The sequence below is a fragment of the Glycine max genome, chromosome 3 (assembly GCF_000004515.6).
Source record: "Glycine max cultivar Williams 82 chromosome 3, Glycine_max_v4.0, whole genome shotgun sequence".
NCBI classification, from domain to species: Eukaryota; Viridiplantae; Streptophyta; class Magnoliopsida; order Fabales; family Fabaceae; genus Glycine; species Glycine max.
In genome coordinates this window covers 38,057,677-38,079,666 of record NC_016090.4, presented here as the reverse complement: position 1 = coordinate 38,079,666, position 21,990 = coordinate 38,057,677, and the positions used below count along the sequence as shown (strand labels likewise).

The window sequence follows — 21,990 nt, the reverse complement described above, 5'->3', positions numbered from 1 at the left end:
AATAATTCATTATCCAAGCATTGATGTTATTTGTGAATAATATGTGCATAAGAACTAAAAATATGTTTTTAATGAAATATAATAATTAAATTTAATGATATAAAACTTGAAGAATTAAAAAAGATGAAATTACAAGGATTAAAAATATATTTATCCAATTTAATAATAATATAAATATAAATGGAACAATGAGGAGGAATGCAGTCAGTCGCGCATGGCAGAAGGAAGACAAAAAAAAAAGGCGGGATATGAAAAATGATTGGCGCCAAAATTCAAATGAAAAATGATTGGCGCCAAAATTCAAACTTCCCCTAAACTTAACTTAAAAGGAAGAAGAAAAAAACTATTCATAAGAGAAGCTCACAAGGGCCAATTAATTTATTTTGTTTTGATTTCGTTCCCAAATCCCATGGAAAAGCGTTACCCTGTTGCTAGAAGAAGCTCGAAGCGGAAGCTCGAAGCAGATCTAACCGAAGACCAGACACATACCAAGGCGTCAAAGATCTCTGCAAAGATTCTCAAACAGGTTTCTCTCCTCAACTCCGCTGCTATTCCGTTCACTGCGTTGGATTGTGCTACCGTTAAGAGCGCTGTCCACTCCCTCTCTGTACTCGCCGCAAATGGTACTTCACTTTTCTTTTTCGTTTCTTTAATTTTTGTGTTTCGTGCTTTTATTGAATTTTGCATTTCCGTTTGATTGACACCTCTCTTTTTTTTTTCTTTAGAGGATCTTGTGGATACTATACTGAATTGCGGTGTCGTCCCTGCTCTGGTGAGGCATCTTCGGTTGACAGACAACATGCGGAAATATGACGGTCATGAGGCAGAAACTGTGAAAGATTACAGCGATGGTGTTACGGAACATGATCAGTTTGATGTCGTCAAAAGATGTGCGGTCATCCTTGAGCTTCTTGCCATTGAAGTAAATAAGTTTTACTTTTTCCTTTCTCTCTAAATATTTTAATTATATGAAATTGTAACTGTAGTGTTGATTTTAGATTTATCCATCAAAAGGTTTCGGTTCAAGCTAGATGAATTATCCATTGATAGATAGTTGTGCATGTGTGTAGGTGTGGAAGCTTACCTCCAAGTCAGAAAATTCTAAATTACAAATTTTAAACCCTAAATGGATATCAGTAAATAATAATTTAGAATGACTTGTCAATCAATATCAATATTTAGTTTTCAATTGGCGGTTATTGGATATATAAGAGGCAAATAGATTGGAATTGCTCACTTGTCGTGCTCCTGCCCCATTGTTTTTTATTAGTGCAAATCACCTAAGGTTTCTCTGAATTGTTTATTATTCACCTGCTCAAAGAGCAGCTGCCATTACAGTCTTCACAGACATGTTGTAAAGAATTTGGGTGTATGGGGTTAATTACTCAATCATACTACGTACAAGTAATAACAATATTGAATCTCTATGTACATTCCATTTGATCTTCTTTAGCAGTATATCCGTGACCCTTGTTTCCAGAAAAATGGCTATGATTTTCTTTTCTTTAATTCATTTCTCTTTTTCTTTGTTTCAGATTATTTTATAAATCATGAAGCATCTTAATTCTGATTTTATTTTTGCTATATCTTTATCGTGAAACAGCAAGAGTATCAGCAGCTCATTGTAGATGCTGGAGCCTTACCCTGTCTTGTTGATTGGTTAAGGATGCAAAAGATCAGTACTACTTCTCAACCACTTATTGACCTTCTAAAGAGAGTAGCTGATGCAATAACCAGCCTAATCCATGAAAATAATGGCATTAAAACCCTATTCAGGTTTTCTCTTTTTCCATACCTTCAAAAATACTGTATTATTTACTCTTATATACAAGTGGTATATTCAGGATGGAAGGCGGTATAGCTCCTCTTGTTGAATTGCTTGAATTCAATGACATAAAGGTACAGCGAGCAGCTGCACGGGCCTTGCGAACTCTTGCATTTAAAAACGATGGCAATAAAAATCAGGTAGTTGACTTTTTGAAGTAAATTGGTGTGATAGATATTGTTGGTATGGTTGTTTACAAGAATAAAATATTGCAGATTGTTGAAAGCAATGCATTACCCACTCTTGTACTAATGCTTCAATCAGAGGATCCTAAAACACATTATGAGGCGGTAATATGCTTATATGACTTTACACAGTCCAATGCATTTTATAGATTGCTGCTTGCAGAGTTCTAAGCTACTAGCACTAGCTGAGTTAGCGCTTTTTGTAGGTTGGTGTGATTGGAAATCTGGTCCACTCTTCTCCAGATATTAAGAAAGAAGTTCTTCTAGCAGGTGCTTTACAACCTGTCATTTCTTTACTTAGGTAATATTATACTTCTATCTTGGTTTTTCCTATAAGCAATCCATAGAAGAATGATGTTTATTGAACATTATAGATGTTTTCTGAAAGTGAGTTACTACTTCCATGTTATTATTTTGTAATTTAGTACTTTTCCGTTTTCCCCCTAAGTTTCAAAATTTCAATGACAGTTCTTGCTGTTCGGAGAGCCAAAGAGAAGCAGCCCTTTTAATTGGTCAGTTTGCCACAACAGATTCAGATTGCAAGGTGGATTTAGTTTTTTGCAAACTTGTAATATGATGAATCTGTCAGTTATGAAATCCTCTTATTGAATTCCATATTTTGTGGTTCATGTAGGTTCATATTTGCCAAAGAGGGGCTATTCCACCATTAGTTGACATGCTTAGGTCTCCAGATGCTGAGCTTCAGGAAATGTCAGCTTTTGCACTTGGGAGGTTGGCACAGGTGATTACTCTCAATATGTTATGTTCTTTTTCTATTAATTTTACCATCATCTTTCATTTTTCATTGTTTTGTATTTTATCATGCTCCTTGATTGATGGTGATTGTGTGTAAAACTGCAAGTCTGTGATGTATTGCTTATCTTGAATTTCTTTAATTTTGGGCTTTTAGTTTTGATTTTTGATAATTTATGTGTAGTGTAAACTATTCAGTTTTCATTATAATATTTAAAATAACAGTTATCTCACTATAACATTTTTAGTATTAGCTGCTGCACACCACCGTTTTAAAATTGATAACTATTGATGTGTTTTAATAATGTAGCACACATAGTCTTAAAGTTACACTAAGTATTTTTGGCTGAATTTGGGGTTCCCTTTCTTAAACCTAACTCTTAATGGGTGGATTTTCTTAATTTATATATAAACGGGCATCAAATGGTGCAAAAAAGTATGCTCCTTTTTCTGTAATTTTATGTGTTGTTTTTTACTCTTACCATTTTCTTGCATAACCTTTTTTTGCACATATAATTCTAATTTCAGGACTCACATAATCAAGCTGGTATTGGTCAATGTGGAGGTATAGAGCCTCTGCTCAAACTTCTTGACTCAAAGAAGGTGCCAGTCCAACAAAATGCTATTTTTGCTCTCTATAGTCTCGCTGATAATGAGGTGAAGTTAATTTCCTTGTTCTTTACTTGGTCAACCATTATGTTGTCCTTAGATATCATTGATGTGCAATGATAATATGATATGCTGCCACTGATGTAACAACTTTGTATGATAGGACAATGTTGCTGCCATTATTAAGGCTGATGGTTTTCGAAAACTGAAGGCTGGAAATTTCAGAAATCAAGTATGTTCATTTACTCTTCGAAATAAAAGCAATACACTTGCATTCCTTCTTAATGATAATTTAGTTGTTAATGTTCACTTACAGAACTCCTTTCTCTCACCAATTTATTAAGTGGGTTTCCTTGTTTGTGATCGTCTTTTAACTTGCAGCAAACTGTAGAATGTGTAGCAAAGACCTTAAAAAAATTAGAGGAAAAGACTCAAGGGCGAGTGAGTTTTCTTGCAAATTCTATGGGGTGATTTGTTTTAGTCATAGATGAGAATTATAATCTATTTAAACTATATTTTTTTAATATATCTTTATGTTATTGGATATGATTTTTATATCTATACCTCTTTGGCAGGTGTTGAAACACCTAATACATCTTATGCGCTTTGCGGAAGCTGTTCAAAGACGTGTAGCTATTGCTCTTGCTTATTTATGTTCTCCTCATGATCGTAAAACTATATTCATTAACAATAATGGTAAATAATTAATCTCTACATTTTTGTAATTTCTCACTCACTGTACTTCGAATGCATTTTCAATCAATATGGTGCTAAATATTCAGGATTAAAATTGCTGCTGGATACTCTTAAATCTTCAAACTTAAAGCAGAAAAGTGATGCTTCAGCGGCGCTTCATAAATTGGCTATCAAAGCCAGTTCTTCTTTCTCTCTTTTTGACATTGCTTCTCCATCACCAACTCTCCAGGTATTTTTTGCTCTTTATGTGTGGGCTTATCACATTCGTTTATTTTGTTTTTTTTCTTATTTATTGAACAATTTGTACCATGTTATTTAAATTGGAATAGTAGTTATTGTCTTTGAAATTGAATTTATGGTATTTTACTGTCTATATTTTAAGTGCATGAAAATGGGAAGCTGAGATTTTTTTTTCACATTTTTTGTTCACAATAGTATTTGTTATTGGTTGCATTTGTTGTAGATGTACTTTGGCGATGAATATGTAAACAATCCTAAACTTTCTGACGTCACATTTCTGGTTGAAGGTGGAGTATCTGCTATTAAAATTTTCTGCTGTTATTATTTTTCGTTAGTTGTTTGTAATGAAACTGATTTCGATATCTGTACTAATTTATCGTTTTCCTTTCTTCAGGAAGAAGTTTTTATGCTCATAGAGATTGTTTACTTTCTTCAGATATATTTCGCGCAATGTTTGATGGCAGTTATAGGGTAAGCATCAATTGTTTTGTAATTTTGTTTTCAAGTCCTTTTTTCTTTTTATTGTGACATGGTCTACCAGTCAAAATTCTTCATCCCTTCTTTCTCAACAGTTATTCTATGTATAAAAGGTCGTACATTATCTGTAACTACCCTCCTTTGTTAATATTAGTCCTATTTCAATATCCATATAAATATCTTGAGATTCATGATGCAGGAGAGGGAAGCCAAAAGTATAGTGATTCCAAATATTAAATGGGATGTCTTTGAATTGATGATGAGGTGCATCTTCTGCTATCCCTTTCTTGTGTTTTTTGTAATATCACAATAAGCCTTGTGTCTGAATTGATTTTTTTGTTGGCATTCTAGATATATATACACTGGAACAGTAGATGTCAATTTGGATATTGCTCAGGACCTGCTCAGAGCAGCAGATCAGTATCTTCTGGATGGCCTTAAGCGTATCTGTGAATATACTATTTCTCAGGTAGGCTCAATTGTTTTTCACGGTTTTTATTTGTTTTGCTTTTGTAGGAAGTTTTTTTTTAATGACTAAATTTAATCACATGGCTCATCTACTTATTCTTATAGGAAATTTCTGAGGAAAATGTTTCACTACTGTACAAGATGTCAGAGGATTTCAATGCTACTTCATTAAAACATTCATGTATACTGTTTATGCTGGAGAAATTTGATAAACTGAGATGTGAACCATGGTATGTTATATTTTTTACAACCTGGAGTACTTCCGTAGTTTACTGCGTTTATCTGGCGGGTTGCTTGTGTACTGGGAGCATTCAATTCATGAAATCCAACCTTTCATTCATCTTCATCACTATAAGTTCATCTTTTCAACATGCAGGTATTGTCCTCTGGTTCGTCACATTTTACCAGACATATGCATGTTCTTCTCAACTTTACTTGTCAAATCTCATCCAACTGATTCGTGAGAATCCCTAGATTTTAGCCATGACAGGAAGAAAGTTGAAAATGTACAAAGCTGTAAATGTTAGTTAGATATAGAAATCACTGATCATTATTTTTTAGCATGTGGTGGGGGAATAGTCATTGTTTGAGATTGAGTAATGATAGGCAGATATATATAAAATGGCCATTTAATAAAGTATTCAAAGTGAGAATACCTGAAAGTTAAATATTAAATGACCATGTCTTTTGAAGGAACTACCATTGAAAGTTAGGCACTAATTAGTTTTGGCCTTTTGGGGTGCACCTAAGCCAAAATCCCCTGCCAAATTCATAAACTTGTTGTCTCATGTGTGAACAATTGGGCATTTTTGTAACAAGAACACAGTTAATAGCCCCCAGTTTGGTCACAATGTCATTCTTTTGGAATCTAAGCTCGAGAGATTCATCAGTTTTTAAGTTAGAGGCTTAGTTGCTTGTTTAACTGGCCAAATAAATTATTGGCATAAACTGAAAATTGCTCCAAGACTGACATCGAGTATAATGATTCTAGAATAGGGTCGACAAATGAACTGAAATTCAAATTGAACTTTTGGAGAGATGTTTTACAGTTGTCTAAGCCTTCCAAACCACAAACAAAATGATTTACAGCTATCTTGTTTTTCTTTCAGCTTTATTTTCAAACCCTTTTCCCTTTGTTTCTCACTATCTTGAATTGGATCTATTAAGTCACTCCTCTAACATTCTTTTACTTTCCCTACAAAAATAGTAACAAATAGTAATTTATTGTCAAAAGGAAAACACAAGGCCTTTTCTAGCATTTATTTAGGTCCAAATTAGCTTTCAATGATTTGGAATAAATAGAGAATTGTGATTAAATTATAGTTAATATTTATTAAAAATTATAGATTCTACTTTTTATTTAAAAAAGTTAAATCAATTGGTAGGTTATTTGAGAATTTTTAATTAGGCCCCAGACCAAAAAAATTTGTAGTTAAATAGAGAATTGTGATTAAATTATAGTTAATATTTATTAAAAATTATAGATTCTACTTTTTATTTAAAAAAGTTAAATCAATTGGTAGGTTATTTGAGAATTTTTAATTAGGCCCCAGACCAAAAAAATTTGTAGTTGGATCTTTGATTTTGTAACTACTAGGATTTTTAAAGCTATCACAAATTGTCATTATCTTAAACTGTCATGAACTAACTCTAAGAATTAGTTACAATTTTATGAGATTAAGTATCTAATTATATTTTTTTAAAATTTAAAAAATTAATTAAATTTTTTTAGATAGTTCAAAAATCTAGTTATTTATTCGACGTTTAATAAACTCAATTTTAGAATTTTCAGCAAATTACAATCAACAATAAAAAAACATATTGAAAGGAATGTGTAAAAATAACACTCCTCTTTTGGTCTAACATCTTGAAAATAAGTTAGTTTTCAATAAGCAAAATCTATATTTGTTAGGTATTTTTTCATTATGTTATTAGTAATGAATGATTAATTTCGTTGGAGAATTTATCAGATCATTTTTATTGAATTTTTCTTTCTCAATCATTTTTTTTTTGTGTAAAAACTTGAACAACATCTTGTTTAAGGAGATAGAGTGCATTAGCATCCAAAGGGTCATATTTATTATGTGTGAATAGTATTTTATTTTTATTTTTATTTTCTTGTATTGACTTAAGTATTTTCGCTCAGTCAAGCTAACCCAATCTGTGAAATATTTTCGTAAGACAAAAAAAATCCACTCACTTTTCAATTGAGACGTCATCGGTTATCTTTCAGAAGTTCAGAATTAGCCCAAAGCAAAGAAAAAACTCGCGAGTGTTGTGAACAGCGTGGTTGAAAACTGAAACCGAACAGAAAAGCGAACAACAGAGAGTGATTAATCGCATTCGCATAGCACAGTGATGAGTGTTCAGCTTTCAAGCTTATGGGTCCCCAATTCTCCACCAATACCTCAACACTTCGTTCCCAACCGTGGCAGATTCTCCGCATCAGCTCTCTCATCTCAATCTTCCCCTATTCAGGCAACCCTTTTCGTCTTTTCACTCAATTTTTTTTATCTTTTTCCTATACACTCTCACCTCCCGAGATTGCATGTTCTGGTGTTTGTTACATGATACGTGTTGGTGTTTTGAGTAATTCAAGTTTCATTTTTTGTTTTTAACAAATTTCAATTTTTGTGGTGCAGATAATTGGTGTGGGAGGCCCCAGTTGGAGGGATAATGGATATGGAAACTCCAACAGCAACAACTTATTTGATGGGTGCCAAGGACAGAGTGATCTTTGGAGTGAGCTTGACACTGATCTTTATCACTGGACAAAGGCATTGCGCCCTGTGCAGGTAAGGTATTTGTTTATATGCCTCCCCATCAATTTGTATTGTGTATTGTTGCATTGTTGCGAAATTTGGAATGCTGATATTCTTGTGGGGTATGGGGCTGTGGTTTCCTGGTCATATAGACAAAGCAGAAAAGGAACTGAAGGAGCAGCTCAAGTTGATGGATGTTGTGATAGAGGTGCGGGATCGACGAATTCCAATGTCCACAAGTCATCCACAGGCAAGTTTCTTTTTTTGAATTAAAGATATTAACTTTGTTAAGTATCTACAATTAGAGTTGAGTAGTTGACATGAATGATGTTTGTGTTCTACTTTTGTCCTCTGTACCCATTGTTATCTTGAACTAAAAGCCAGTTGGAACAAACTTCTCAACACACATGTGAAGTAGAAAGTAAAATGAATTAAATTACTTGTACAAGTTAAAATCAACTTATACACTTCAACTTATGGGAAAGTTAGTGAGGGAAAAAAAATTGAGGTGCATGACTTGATTCATTTTATTTTCTCCTGCTACAAGTGCTTCTTGAGACGTATATCCAAACTAGCTATGATTGACATTTCATTGAACTTTTTTGGTTGTCCTCACTCTACTTCCTTTTATTTAATGCCTAAGAGGTTCCTTTTTTCATCTTGGGTTTTGTGGAAGAAATGTATACTTGTTTCTTGCAGTTCTCTATTGTTGGTTTTAGCTTCTTTATTTGATATGTAATTTTATTATACAGTGTTACAGCCTTTTTACATGGTTTCTTTGTTTTATGAATAATAGTTTATATTTTGCGCTTATGCTATTTTTTTTTGTTAATGTCACATAATGCTTCAAATTGGAACATGAAATATTTGTAAGAGTGTAAGACCATACATCCTAGTACAATATTAAGGCCTGAGGTTCTAGGATGATACATTCCTAGTCTTCATCTTACTGTTACTTTTGCTTTTGTGGATGGATCTATGGCTGGGAAATAGAAAGAGAATTTTGGTTTTAAATAGGGAAGACATGATATCAACTGCAGACCGCAATGCTTGGGCTGATTATTTTACTAGGAATGGCACAAAGGTTGTCTTCTCCAATGGGCAGCTTGGAATGGTATTAAAACAAGATCTTTTTTTCTCCCATAGCTCTCCATGCTCTGAAGTTTCATGTACAGGATGTCTGATCATATGTTGCGAGTACAGGGAACAATGAAGCTAGGCCGGTTAGCAAAGGAATTAGCAGCTGATGTAAATGTTAGGCGTAGAACCAAAGGGCTACTTCCCCGTGCGGTGGGTTACTCCTAGCAATTGCAAACCTGTTTTTTGGTTCTCTTTGTTCATTTTCTTATGCTAATTCTCTGGTAAAAGACCTACTTTCCTATCTCAGATTATGAAAGCCTTTATCGGAGAAAGAAATTACTGTGTGCATACTAGTTTTTGCAACTCTCTTTCTTGTTCCATCTAAAAATAATGAAACACATGTTTTGTTAGAGAAAGAAAGAGCTGAATACCTTGTTTCCGCAAGTCACAACACTCTTTCTTTCTCGCAGCTCCTTTGTTCTCTAATTTAAAGTAGTGTTCAGTAAATTGTATAATAAATCAATGTTTTGCTGGTTCTTTTGAGTAAATTTAATCTAGAGTGAAACATGGTTCCGGAAATGGTGTAACAAAAAATTTGGCTGATTGCTTTGTACAATTTTTCCCTATCTTTCATCTTGTATTGCTTATTTCACAAAAAAATAAGGGTGCCTTATCAAGTTATCTATTAGTTGTACACATGTCCTTTTCAATGGATATAAATGAGTTTCCATGGCTAAGCCTAATGTCCAGTCCTTACATGCATTATTCATGCAGATTTATCTTTTATTTCATAATTCTATTCCAAAAGTTTTTTTTTATTAATTATTAGTTTATTACTGCAAATTATGTATTATCAAATTACATCTTAAGTCATGAATCTGTTTGGAGCAAAGCTTGTCCTTCAACTAATTACAAATTGTTGTCGTTCACATGTAATGTCTCTGAAAATATTATTATTATTTAAAGAATGTATATTACTATTTAATAGGTTCAAGCTGGAATAGTTGGATACCCTAATGTTGGAAAGTCATCTTTGGTCAACCGTTTGTTAAAGCGAAGAATGTGCCCAGCAGCTCCCAGGCCAGGAGTCACAAGAGAATTGAGGTAGGTTATTCATTTTGTTTCCCTAAATAATTTTTTTATTGAGAGATTGAGAGTATTTAAAATTTGCAGCAGTTTCTTTTATTTGCTCATAAATTAATTTGTATTTTGTTTAACTTACTATTTGAACTAATTTAAGTACTTTTAAGTTTGTACTCTGTTCTTGATTCTTCAATGACAACTAAAATGACAAAAAATGAATGGACTATAGAATCTAATGGATGCAACCTGTCCTCCGAATTTCATCAGCAAGATTTTTGTCCCAAATGTTGAAAATTATAGCTTCTCGGATTTTCTTTGCTCTCAACAGAAGAAAAAGTTAATGAGGCTACATAGTACATTCTGCTCAAGTGCTAATAGTGTCAAAAACAGTTTCCAGCAGAAGTATACAATTAATTTGTTCCGACTAAAAGTTTAAGCTCAAACAAAACACTAGTAGATCACTTGATCTCTCATTACATGCTGAATATGTAATTTGCCATATTTCTTTCTCAATGTGAAAGGTGGGTTCGTTTTGGGAAAGATCTTGAACTGCTGGACTCTCCTGGGATACTCCCAATGCGAATCAATGATCAGTCTGCAGCTATAAAACTCGCCATATGTGATGACATTGGAGAGAGGTCCTATGATGTGGCTGATGTTGCTGCAATTCTTGTGCAGATGCTTACAAAGCTTCCCACAATAGGTATGTGACATGACATGCAACCCAAAGTGGAATCCTATTTTAGTTGAGAAAAATGTCAGTTTCTAGATCTCAGGGTGGGTGGGTTTCTTTCGCATGGTACCTTGTTTAGGATATCAATATCAATGTCAATTATTTCACTGGTGTTTTGCATGACACGTTGCGTTTTTCCAACAAGTGTTCTGTAATTTATAAAGTGATACAGTGTTGGGGTCAATATTATGTTGTTTGATCTTCCTTCCCTCTCATCAAACTCATAATTCTAAGTCTTTGTTGAGTGCAGGCAAAGATGCTCTTTGTAAAAGATACAAGATTGGTGTAGATTGTCAAGATGGTAGAACGTATGTGATTCTTCTTTTTAAAGTTCTTTTGTTGCATTGATTTATGTGTTTTGCATTTAGAGGTCGGACAGTGCTTATATCTCTTCATATTTTTAAGTAGTTTCTTCTTAACTTAATGTGGCGTATTATATTTACTAAATTGCAGATTCATAGAGAAGCTTGCAGTTTGAGTATTTAATGGAGATGTTCATCAAGCAGCATTCCGTGTCCTAGCAGATTTTAGAAAAGGTAAGTTTGGTTGGACTGCACTGGAGAGGCCTCCTAGGTGAAGGCCAGATGTTTGCTTTTAAAAGCAGAACTCTGTGAAGCTTGAATTGGAAATTACGCTAGAGACCTCTTGGAACTTACTGCAGAAGACAACTCCACATGGTGTTAGATGAATGTGGATATTGTCATTATAGAAGGGAAAGGTGAATGCTCCCACAAGACAACCTTTGGATCCTCGAGGCACACGAAACAGGATTTGAAGCCATGGATGCTTCTTGTTATTACCATGTAATTTGGTCTCGTGCATCTGTCTATAGAACTAGTGTGCCATGGGATGGGAGTTCGTAGTCATCATGCTCATATTTTGTATAGTATATACTTAATTGTTATAGTCAGATGTTTCTTAAAATTAGGGCTGATGCTTGTTGCACTTTGGGGATGGTATTCAGCCCATATTGTTTAAACAGATAAACATGATTATGCCAAAGCAATAAAATTGTAAGACGATTCAACAGAAGTTACATATACTATCTGATCTTGCCCCCAAGGCTGGTGTTTCCTTTGAACATAGGTTCTGATTATGGGTCTAGGATTAATAAACTTATGTTAATTAGAGATAACCCACAATTTTGTTCTTGAAAGAGGCAAGTTGTTTACCTTTGGCCCTAAGATATATGTTTGTACAATTTAGTCTTCGAAAATTTGAAGTTATTTGCAAGTGTTTCTGTCAGCAGATGTTAATAAAGGGATTAAAACGTCAGTAACTTCAAATTTTCATGGACAAATTGTAAAAAATTCAGGAACCAAAAAGATAATAACTTGCCGCCTTAAGGATTAAATTGTGTATTGCCTATATCTTTGAGTAATATGTGAGACTATTGGTTTTAGATGATGGATCGGATGAATGTCATTGGATTTGATTCAACAGGAATCTAATAGTCTATTATTCATTTTCATTCTTAAGCTGATACTTTAAGCCACCCATTCTTCTATATTTAATGATTCTTTGTTTAAACCTCCAAGAAAAAGGAGAAAAAAACACTTTTTAGCAGCATGAAACTTCGTCCATTGGACTTTATGATATTCCAAGAAAAAGTGCCACTAATTAACAGTTTTGTGTCATAAAGAAGTTATCTACAGCGTCTATAGACTTTATTCTTCCCGGTGCTTACGGGTAAGACCTATAATCACTATGACAACATGTACTTGAGGAAACTCAAACGAATTGTAAGCGATAAAATTTCAACACAATCTCTATCCGGTTCCAAGCATGCAATTACAAACGGGGGGCAAAACAATAAAACGGAAAAATAAAAACTACAAAGGAAACAAAACTAAACACAATAGTGTCCGTAAAAAATGGTTGAATTTCCAGTGGCAAGTATAGAACAATCTATTCTCTCTCTCTCTCTTTTTTTTTTTTTACTTTGAAATACTTCAAATTCATTTTGTCTCGGTTAATTGTGGGACAGCAATATATTGCTACAATGGTGTTGCCACATTTTTATCTTGCAATTGTGGAAGCACAGGTAGGATCATCTTTGTTTGACCAACTTTCTTTAATTCGACAAGCCTGCATTGGCCTTTCAATTTGGACTACTTCTGCAGCTTCTTTCTCCAATTGCCTACAATATCTTCCAAACGTGTCTACACTAAACTGAAGCCTAAAATCTATGCCAAATAGAAAGCTCATCTCCAACCTGTTTAATTCAGACGTGCTCACTCCTCCAACTTTTGCATAGTAAGCATTGTTGTAGAATCTGCAAACCAAATAGAAAAGGAAGCTAAGTTAACAAAACTTCAACTGAATGAACCAAGTATAGACAATGACAGCTACTCAAAATGGTAAAAGTATGAGAAACTATTTTTTTCCCCTTTAAATCATTCGTTTTGCCAAATATATCATTGATTCAGCATTGCAACACGGCTAATTAAGGGGTGTATTAGATTAGAATTTTAAAAGATTATTTTAGCATAAATTTTTTTTGTAGATTTTAAAAATTACGTAGAAATATTATGACTTATCATATTTCTTTACAAGACTTTTATGATAGTTTAAATTTTAATGGATTTATATCATAAGAATTTAAAAAATTTGAAAGGATTATATAAATTTATGAGATTTGAGAGAATTTTGTGAATTTTTAAAAACATATTCAAAATTATAAGAATTAGTGAAAAAATAATAAAAAATAATAAGGTTTGGATAAAAAAGTAAAATCAATATAATTTTTTAATCTTTTAATAACTATATTTTATAATTTTATGTTCTCCTATACTAACATTTCTTGCAATAACATATTCTCATTTTTACTTTTGGATTTGAATAATAGATTTAAAATTATACGTTAATTTTCTGATTTTTTTTTAATTACTATAATTATTTCATGATAAATTTAATGACATGTTTAAATGGGATGCAATAATAAGGATATACTAAAAGGGAATAGTGAAACTGAAAAATTGATAGAAGAATTATTGAGTTATACGGATGATGAAATTAAGAGGGCCAGTCACAAACATTGCGTCCAGGTGATAACATAGTTAGTATAAGAAAAAACATGATTAGTCTTAACATATAAGACAAACATTAATTTAATTTAAAAAACAAAGGAAAAAGTATAGAAGGGAGGAGTATATTTGCTATTTTTTTATTCCAAAAGAATAGGAGCAATATATGACACATGGATCTTGAAAAATATTAAAGAGAGAAAATGATATTGTGATGAGAGAAAAGAAGGTATGTTAATCAATAGAAAAAGAAAGAAAAAAGTATAACAAAATCTCAAAGATTTAGATGAGATTGTTTGATTGATGTTTTATACTAAAAAATCTTTCTTAAAAAAGAACCCATCGAAATTTGTATATTTTTAAATACTAGAGAAAACTTTTTATAAGTCATAGAAAATCCTAATTGAATACCACCAGATTTTGTTGTCTACCTTGAAAAGTCTTTAAAATCTTAATTGAATATAAGACTTATTTATACTATTTAAAAATCTTGATTGAATATCACATACTTTTTTTAAATCCTAATATAATACACCCTAAGATTGTCACTCTGAATCTCCTAGACCGGTCATATTAATAAATAGATAAAATTGTAAATTTAGTCTCCCTAGTTATCTCCAATTTCGATTTTGGTCTCCCTTTAAAATTATTCACGCATTTTATTCTCTTTTTTTATCCAACCACACAATCTTGGTACAAAGGGATGTTGATTGTCACATGTCACATCCTGATTGGACGATAATTGCCATATGTCACGTCCTGATTGGACGATAACTGTCACATGTCATGTTCTGATTGGTCAATGACAATAACAATGCATTTCATCGTCCATAGAATCGATGTCCAATCAGAATGTGACACGTGACTGTCAACATTTCTTTGTAACAGTCAATGTCTAAATCTGGACTTTGGAAATCAAGATTGTCTGATTGTATAAAAAAGGAGGACAAAATGCGTGAATAATTTTAAAGTGAGACCAAAATCGGAAATTGAAGACAACTAGGAGGACCAAAAATACAATTTTACCTAATAAATATCACCATATATGCCCCCACAAAATAGATAAGTTTTACGTACAGCATCAACATATCCACCACAAGATAAATAATGCAGACAACAACAGCTAGCTAGATATTATGTGTGTTTGTTCAATTTAAAACTTGCACTTACGCGTCATCTATAAACTTTGCTGCTAGCATGATGCTTGTTATCAGAAGCCGGTGCACATTAAGTGAAGTCAATTTGATTTCTGTGTGTTGAATGAATCTGTCCACATATATGTGTGCCACGACAAAGCATGATGGGCTGCAACCTGAGTACTTGAAGATACGATCAATGTACTTTCGAACGCTCAGAGTAGGAGCTCTTAAACCGTGAAATACTGTAACTACATCTTTTACGTGCTTTGCCTCCAATAGCGTTTCGTTTCTCTGAACTGATCTCTCAAGAAGTGAAGAGAGAAGAGATAAAACTCGAGGAACTCCTACTCCTTTGTCTGATTCCTTAAGTCCCAGTGAAAGGTATATATCTGAGATTACATCCTCGGTTTCAAGAGCAAGACTCGCCATATCCAAGCTGCAAAGAAATGAACAATAGTCAATAGGATAATCCTCATTGAAATGCAGTTTTTCAGTAGTTTTGGAGGATCATGTTAACAACGAACTTGATAAACTTTAGCAGTTGGATAGCAAGTGTGTGTTTGCCTGTTTGGATTTCAGTTTCAGAAGCACCATACATTCATTAACACTTTACAAAGCACAAAACGGATATGCAACAATATTGATGAATTGAAAAAAAAGTATTTTCCCAAACACACCCCAAGTGGTTAGAACAAATGAAATATCACCAAGTCACATGAATTCTCAATAAAAGTTACTTCCCACTATGCCGTGACTTAAAAAAAGGGATATAATAGAAGCTTAGACTACAAAAAAAAAAAAAAAGAATGCCTATCTATCAACTTAGCCGGAAAAGAATCCCAAAGAAAAAGAAACTGCAAGATCCCTCTGCCTAATGCATAGAGATAACTAATCCTATGTGCTGCAAAAACTTCTGATATGAAGTACACAGAGAATTTCTAATCCTATGGTCCCACTCATGCAAGATAACTTCAGTTTGGGTTAGATCTGAACATATTGGGCATCCAGCACGAGCAACCATAAACCATAATATTCCCTAGATCTCCAGTCTCTTGTCCCAAACCAAGAACCAAAATCAAGAAGTCCACTCCACTCGAAAAAATTTCTGTCCCCCTAGCATACACCCTCAAAATAAAAATTAACAACTGTCCCACCAAGTAAGAGAGTTACATACCCAATTTGCTCATTGCCGTTGTTTCTGCATATCAGCCCCACCTAGATCTCAAAGTGACAAACTTTACTTCCACCCCAACACCCCAGAAGCTAAACCGCAAAGATTGCCACAAATTTCGGAATAAAGACAAAAGCTTTCAGGTTGTGTCAGCTAAAAACACTCGACACAACCCTCCCCCAGAAAACAAAAGCAAGAAAGAAAGAGAAAACCACTTAGCCTTGACCAACAAAACCAACCAGAAGAAGAAAAAAAATACAGAAATAACAAATCCCCACAATATTAAGCCAGCAGAAAAGAAAAGAAAACAAAAAAGCAACCTATGCTGCAAGTGCAATGCAAGCAATGAGAAAAAGAGAAAGAGATGAGAAACTCACAAAATAAAAATTGTGAAGTTCTTCTAAGTGATGATGACTATGGCGTTGTGGCGGGTGTATGTGCTGATTCTTGTTCTTCTAGATAAGGGTGTGAGGCAGGGAAACAGTGGTGCTGTGAACACAGATAGATCATGTCTGTTTCCCCTCCCACACCATTCTCTGTGCAGAGGCAGAGCAACAGTTGAAAGATAATGTTGTGTCTGTCTATGATGTTTTGTTTTGCTTCTGCTGTTACTCCCACATAAAAGGATTTCTTCTTCTTCCTTTAATTAATCCCACAACCTCCTTCCTCTCTCACCAGATAGCGTCGGTAATGAATTTCACCACACCAGTCATATATCATGACAAAGCCAGTACCATTCATGTTCCAGGAAACTATTTTTACTCCTTTAAATTATACCTTTTTAATCCTTATTTTATAGGATAAATAAAATACTTTTTTTTATTACAAAGCTTCTTTTTTTTTCCTACATTATTATTTGATTTAATTACACATGTCACACATAGTTAATATTTATAATTACAATGAATATCTTGATAATTATGTTAAAGATAATTTTTAATTTATTGATAGTTTTAAAAAATTATATTGATATTGATAATACATGTTTATTAAATTCTATTTATTTAACATAAATGATATATGTATTAATGACCTAAAGAATTTTTATACTATTATTTTATTACTAATCGTTTAATATTGTTAATTTTTGTAATAGTTATTATTATTATTATTATTATTTTAAAAATCACATTAAAGATAATTTCTAATTAGTTATTTTTTTATTAAAACTTTAAAACTGAAAATATATACCTATTAAGGTCATTTTGTGCTCCTAAAAGAAACTGATTTTTTAATAAAATGATGTTAATTCTTTTTTATAAAATTCTCACACAACAAAATTAATTTCTGATTTTTAGTCTTTTACGCTAATCCTTTTTATAAAATAAAATAATTTTTTAATAAAATTTTAATAATAATGCATTATCAATATAAAAAATATTATGAGATCAACTAATCACAGAATATGATATAATTTTTAAAATACTTATTTTAAAAGATAATAAATTTATGAATATGATGATATGCAATTGTTGACAACCTATTTTCTTTTATATAAAGTTAATAATAACTATAAAATATTATATTCTGTCAAAACAAAGGTCCTACAAATTTCCAGCAAAATACTCCTTTGTCATTTAAGAAAAGAAATAGGTAATACTATTTGTTATGCATAATTAAATTGTGCGTTTTTTTTTATCACGGACTTATACACATTATTAGTTTTTTTTTTTTAATAAAGAGTACACATTATTAGTTAACCAAAGATGATAACAAAATATATATATATATATAAAATCAAAGTAGCATCGCCCCCAATAAATGAGATCCATATGCACACACACAAAAAAGAAAACGGTGGCTATAGACTACAGTGAATAAAGGCACCGCAAGGAAAATAGAAAAGTTATTTCAAGATGTCCGCATTGCAAACATTCATTTATAGGCACATGATATTTTATTTCTTCATTTTTTTTTTTGATTGAGATGGCTATGCAATTATCACCATTGTTTAGTGGATTTTGAATACAAAGATGTTAAGTGTTAGGATCTGCTATAACAATAATTTGAATACAAAGATGCCCAAGTGTTAATGTTTACGTAAAGCACAAAAATATCTGAGCCGTGAGAGGTTAAATATTCACTTACAAAAATTAATTAAGAAAGGATTAATCATGATAGGTTAATAGTAAATATTTTATTTTCTTATAAGTGATCCTTTAATCACATTTAAAACTCATCCTTTACTGGTTGAATTTAGATCTTTTTTTCATAAACTCAATGTGCACTAACAATTGAACTTACCAATTAAACTACACTCATTCAATATGTTATTAGAATTATAATTATTTGATTATGCGTCGTCAGAATTATATTTACTAAAATAATATAAAGATTTCCTATGCTTCTCTCTTCTCTCATCGTAGCCAAATTTATATTAGATGCATTTTTAATAATTTATTTTAAAAAAAAATTCTAAATTTTTTCTTCACTTAATACATTAAAAAAATCACTTTATCCAAAAAGTAAAAATATTAACAAAATTTTTATAAGAACCATCAATCCCTATCTCTAATCATGTATGTATATGTGGGTAAACAGTGTATTAAATAGAAGAATTAGTGTTTGATTGTTTTTATGAGTAAAATTTTTTGGATCGATGAGGGTCACTAATAAAAAGTCTGTCTTCTTTTTCCTTCAAGACCAATAGTCTATGAATCTATGATAAATTACGCCGCAAGATAGGCCATAGTTAGTGGGTCATCACCGATTGTGATTAACAATAACAATGATAAAGAATCGGAATACGATAAAGCTTAAGGTGGGGACGACGTGTAAACCCAATATATTGTCATTGGAACCATGATGAATGCCTTGTGACTCAGACTTTGAGTCACACTAAAATATTTGGTTTTCACTTTCTTTGTTGCCGCACTTTTTTTGCTGCTTATTTGGACCGCGCTACAGAAAATTCTACTTTCTCTCTCCTTCTAATCTTTTTGCTTTACTTCTGAAAATAGTCTCGAATGTACATTCATTTGGGTGGTTGTGCAATCCCTCTTTAGTTTAATAGATTGATTGATCTCTGTGTTTGATATTTCACAATATTTATTTATTTAAAAAAAATCGCGTTATATGTCGAAGTACTTGTTTCCTTTGGGACAATTTTTGTCGATTTGGTAACGACAATAACGATTTTGAAATGTAAACTTTTCATGTGAAGAAAGTGATGCAGTTTTATCCATTAAAATTGTAAGTGGCATGAGCATGGAACTATTCTTGTATCACAATTAGTCATTTGCATAATCAGCATATAGTTCCCCTACTTTTAAGAAGAACCTTGAAACCTAATGATCTGGACAGGACACCATCACCATATTAAATAAAATAGAAATGTTTGGTAGAAGGTGAACCAAACATTATTAATTACTATTTTCAATTGTTCAATCATTGAAATTCAGTTCGTCTTTAAAAAAATTAATAGTCTAATCTTTTTATTTTCTATCTCTATCTATTGGCTAGGTTCAGTATGGAGTTGAATGTAATTGAATTAAATGGGTCGTTTCTATATCGACTTTTTAAGACATGCAAAGGACGGGTTTCATACAATTTAGCCAACTACACGTTCAAGTTCAATTATATGCAATGGAGAAATTTCAATGGGAGAGAGAGGACAGAAAATAGAATATGCTCATTTTTTTATTTTTTTTTACTATTATCACGTGTTTCTATATTTGACAAACGTGTTAAAATTTATAATAACTATTTAGTTTCTATATATATAATTTGTTTGGTAAAATTGAATTTCATATGCCCTCCCCGACCGAGTTAATGATTCAGGATATATAACGTGGTTTGTTGAATTCGTTTCGTATGGTTATAAATATTGACATGTGAACTTTCTCACATGATCATATGTCTAATGTCTGCATCATGTGAATATGGCGGCAATTGTTGTTGGTGCAACAGAAACATCAATTAGCACATCTAGACAGGTAACTCCTTATTTTAAATAGGTCGACACCGTTGATATACAGTATTACATATCCTTCAACAATTAATATTCATCTTCTTCTAATAATAAAAACTTTAGAGTGTGTTTGGATAAGATAATTTAAAATTATAAAAAAAAATTAATTTTAAGAATTTCAAATATTTCAATTAAAATTTTTTTATTTTTAAAATTCTGTGATTGGATAAAGATAAGTTTATGTGCATGACTTCAGTCGCGAGTTCAGGTGAATCTTACCGTTTCTTATGTTGATATCCTACGTTCAGCAGCTAGGAATCCCCCATCAATGTGCCAGCATCATTTGGATCTGCGGCCCAGTCCTCGACCTCTTCATGCAGCCCCTTATCGGCCACATTAATGACCGTTGCACTAGCCGCTTCGACCGTCGTAGGCCCTTCATCCTCATCGATGTCGTCATCATCTTTGTCGTTGTCCTTATCATTGCTTACACCGCCAACATCAGTTGGCTCCTCAGTGACACCACGGACTACCACCCTGTTACCATCACTATCTTCATTATCGACTTTTAGATCCTCAACATTGCCAACAACGTCACACAAAGATCTCTTCGTGCCTTGCTCAATGATATCACTAGCAAGCTAACTCTCTCTCTCTCTTTTGTCTTCTCTTTGTTTGTTGAATTTGTAATTGCTAATTGAAGTTATAATTGTTTATGATGAATTGATTATTTTAATTTTTCACATTTTAGAAAGAAATTAAAATTTCACATTTTTAATTGTTTAAAATTATGTTTTAAAATTTTAAAAATTTAAATTTTACATAAAAAATCCAAAAACAATGAATTTTAGATTAAAAAATTTTAAATTTTTTGATAAATTAATTTCTTCAGTTAAAATTCTCTACTTAAACACTCTTTTTGAGAAATTTTGATCATTTAGCAAACTCTAATTAGACACTCCTTGGTTTGAATGGATGGATGAAGCACACAGACTAAAAGGATAAATGTAAGCAGCTGAGCAAACAAACATAGCTGAGAAATCAGGAATGAATTATACTTTTTTTCTGCACCACAAAATACACGTTTTTTTTTTCGCACCACAAATATCTTTCATGAGAGTTAATATGTTTGAGTCAAAAACATTTGTAACATAATGAAATGAATTTTCCTTTCTTTCCATAAAAACTTATCTCAACAAATTAAGTTTTTAAGTTTAATAATTTAGGACAGAAGAATGATTTCCCATAAAAATTAATACGGAGTAGAATGATTAGAGCATAATAAAATTTTACACGTTTAATGCTGCAGATGGTACCGATGTTGATGTGTTGTGACATATTGTAATGATGTGGTACGTGAAAATATTTAAAAAAATTGTCAAAATATTAAAGAAAAGATTAGAACTCCTCACCTTAAACTCTAACAATAATTAACGACTAAACTGATGAGATTTTTTTTAGTAACCCTGTTATAAAATATATATCATAATATATCGAGATATATAATATGGAGTAATACTGAAACTTGCCGAGATTTTTTTTTTTTTTTTAAATTGATGACATTGATTTTTAGTTAAGTTTTTTCTATAGATCACGTATATCATATATGTTTTAGAAAAATGGGTTGGTTGAACTAAGGAGGAGATAAATTTAGTTACAAAAATTTTCATCAAATTTTTTTCCCTAAAAAAAAATTAACAGAATAAAAAGACACTCTCAACACTATTGAATAGACGCTAATGATATGTTGGAGCTGTAACAAGAGGTCCACTCCTAGAGGAATATCACACATACTAGAATCACAAGTAATTACACTTAATTGTAGGCTTACAC

General features: G+C 32.2%; 4 protein-coding genes across 9 annotated transcripts; 3 read left to right on the top strand and 1 right to left on the bottom strand.

Moving 5' to 3' along the window:
- Positions 1-340: 340 nt before the first annotated feature.
- LOC100806452 (ARM REPEAT PROTEIN INTERACTING WITH ABF2) lies at positions 341-7,623 on the top strand. Of its 4 annotated transcripts, XM_041014076.1 has the most exons (20): positions 342-623; positions 726-922; positions 1,604-1,776; positions 1,845-1,965; positions 2,041-2,115; positions 2,217-2,311; positions 2,479-2,554; positions 2,645-2,752; positions 3,292-3,420; positions 3,536-3,604; positions 3,754-3,813; positions 3,948-4,068; positions 4,155-4,297; positions 4,532-4,595; positions 4,703-4,779; positions 4,985-5,049; positions 5,137-5,254; positions 5,359-5,483; positions 5,630-5,759; positions 7,487-7,623. In XM_041014076.1, the coding sequence occupies exons 1-19, from the start codon at positions 410-412 to the stop codon at positions 5,715-5,717; spliced, it is 2,118 nt and encodes a 705-aa protein (XP_040870010.1). In that variant the 5' UTR covers positions 342-409; the 3' UTR covers positions 5,718-5,759; positions 7,487-7,623. The 4 variants fall into 4 exon arrangements, with proteins under 4 accessions (XP_040870012.1, XP_040870011.1, XP_040870010.1 ...); XM_041014078.1 differs by lacking the exon at positions 5,630-5,759 and having other exon boundaries at positions 341-623; positions 7,487-7,617; XM_041014077.1 differs by lacking the exon at positions 7,487-7,623 and having other exon boundaries at positions 341-623; positions 4,745-4,779; positions 5,630-5,949.
- LOC100797224 (DAR GTPase 3, chloroplastic) lies at positions 7,580-11,940 on the top strand. Of its 2 annotated transcripts, none has more exons than XM_014773800.3 (9): positions 7,580-7,731; positions 7,896-8,048; positions 8,168-8,265; positions 9,056-9,129; positions 9,219-9,305; positions 10,084-10,199; positions 10,700-10,881; positions 11,162-11,219; positions 11,365-11,940. In XM_014773800.3, the coding sequence occupies exons 2-9, from the start codon at positions 7,930-7,932 to the stop codon at positions 11,387-11,389; spliced, it is 759 nt and encodes a 252-aa protein (XP_014629286.1). In that variant the 5' UTR covers positions 7,580-7,731; positions 7,896-7,929; the 3' UTR covers positions 11,390-11,940. The 2 variants fall into 2 exon arrangements, with proteins under 2 accessions (XP_014629286.1, XP_025983660.1); XM_026127875.2 differs by having other exon boundaries at positions 7,603-7,731; positions 7,896-8,053.
- Positions 11,941-12,632: 692 nt separating this feature from the next.
- Positions 12,633-16,566, bottom strand: LOC100805926 (cyclin-P3-1). Its single transcript, XM_006576834.4, has 3 exons — positions 16,251-16,566; positions 15,108-15,512; positions 12,633-13,186 (listed from the first exon to the last, which is right to left on the bottom strand). The coding sequence occupies exons 2-3, from the start codon at positions 15,503-15,505 to the stop codon at positions 12,931-12,933; spliced, it is 654 nt and encodes a 217-aa protein (XP_006576897.1). The 5' UTR covers positions 15,506-15,512; positions 16,251-16,566; the 3' UTR covers positions 12,633-12,930.
- Positions 16,567-19,593: 3,027 nt separating this feature from the next.
- LOC113001245 (sucrose transport protein SUC4) lies at positions 19,594-20,860 on the top strand. 2 transcript variants are annotated; one of them, XM_041014075.1, is made up of 2 exons: positions 19,594-20,182; positions 20,469-20,860. In XM_041014075.1, exons 1-2 carry the CDS (start codon positions 20,129-20,131, stop codon positions 20,727-20,729), a joined length of 315 nt encoding a protein of 104 aa, XP_040870009.1. In that variant the 5' UTR covers positions 19,594-20,128; the 3' UTR covers positions 20,730-20,860. The 2 variants fall into 2 exon arrangements, with proteins under 2 accessions (XP_040870009.1, XP_025983837.1); XM_026128052.2 differs by having other exon boundaries at positions 20,466-20,860.
- The last annotated feature ends 1,130 nt before the right edge of the window (positions 20,861-21,990 follow it).

What these genes read in the sequence shown, in the direction of transcription:
- LOC100806452 (XM_041014076.1), top strand. Translation starts at nt 410, where the DNA reads ATGGAAAAGCGTTACCCTGTTGCTAGAAGAAGCTCGAAGCGGAAGCTC. An exon ending in CTCTGTACTCGCCGCAAATG is followed by an intron (nt 624 to 725) that starts GTACTTCACTTT and finishes TTTTTTCTTTAG; the next exon opens with AGGATCTTGTGGATACTATA. An exon ending in CTAAAACACATTATGAGGCG is followed by an intron (nt 2,116 to 2,216) that starts GTAATATGCTTA and finishes CGCTTTTTGTAG; the next exon opens with GTTGGTGTGATTGGAAATCT.
- LOC100797224 (XM_026127875.2), top strand. Translation starts at nt 7,612, where the DNA reads ATGAGTGTTCAGCTTTCAAGCTTATGGGTCCCCAATTCTCCACCAATA. An exon ending in TTGCGCCCTGTGCAGGTAAG is followed by an intron (nt 8,054 to 8,167) that starts GTATTTGTTTAT and finishes CTGGTCATATAG; the next exon opens with ACAAAGCAGAAAAGGAACTG. An exon ending in CCAATGGGCAGCTTGGAATG is followed by an intron (nt 9,130 to 9,218) that starts GTATTAAAACAA and finishes TTGCGAGTACAG; the next exon opens with GGAACAATGAAGCTAGGCCG.
- LOC100805926 (XM_006576834.4), bottom strand. Translation starts at nt 15,505, where the DNA reads ATGGCGAGTCTTGCTCTTGAAACCGAGGATGTAATCTCAGATATATAC. An exon ending in GCAAAGTTTATAGATGACGC is followed by an intron (nt 13,187 to 15,107) that starts GTAAGTGCAAGT and finishes TTTGGTTTGCAG; the next exon opens with ATTCTACAACAATGCTTACT.
- LOC113001245 (XM_026128052.2), top strand. Translation starts at nt 20,129, where the DNA reads ATGGCGGCAATTGTTGTTGGTGCAACAGAAACATCAATTAGCACATCT. An exon ending in CAATTAGCACATCTAGACAG is followed by an intron (nt 20,183 to 20,465) that starts GTAACTCCTTAT and finishes TCCTACGTTCAG; the next exon opens with CAGCTAGGAATCCCCCATCA.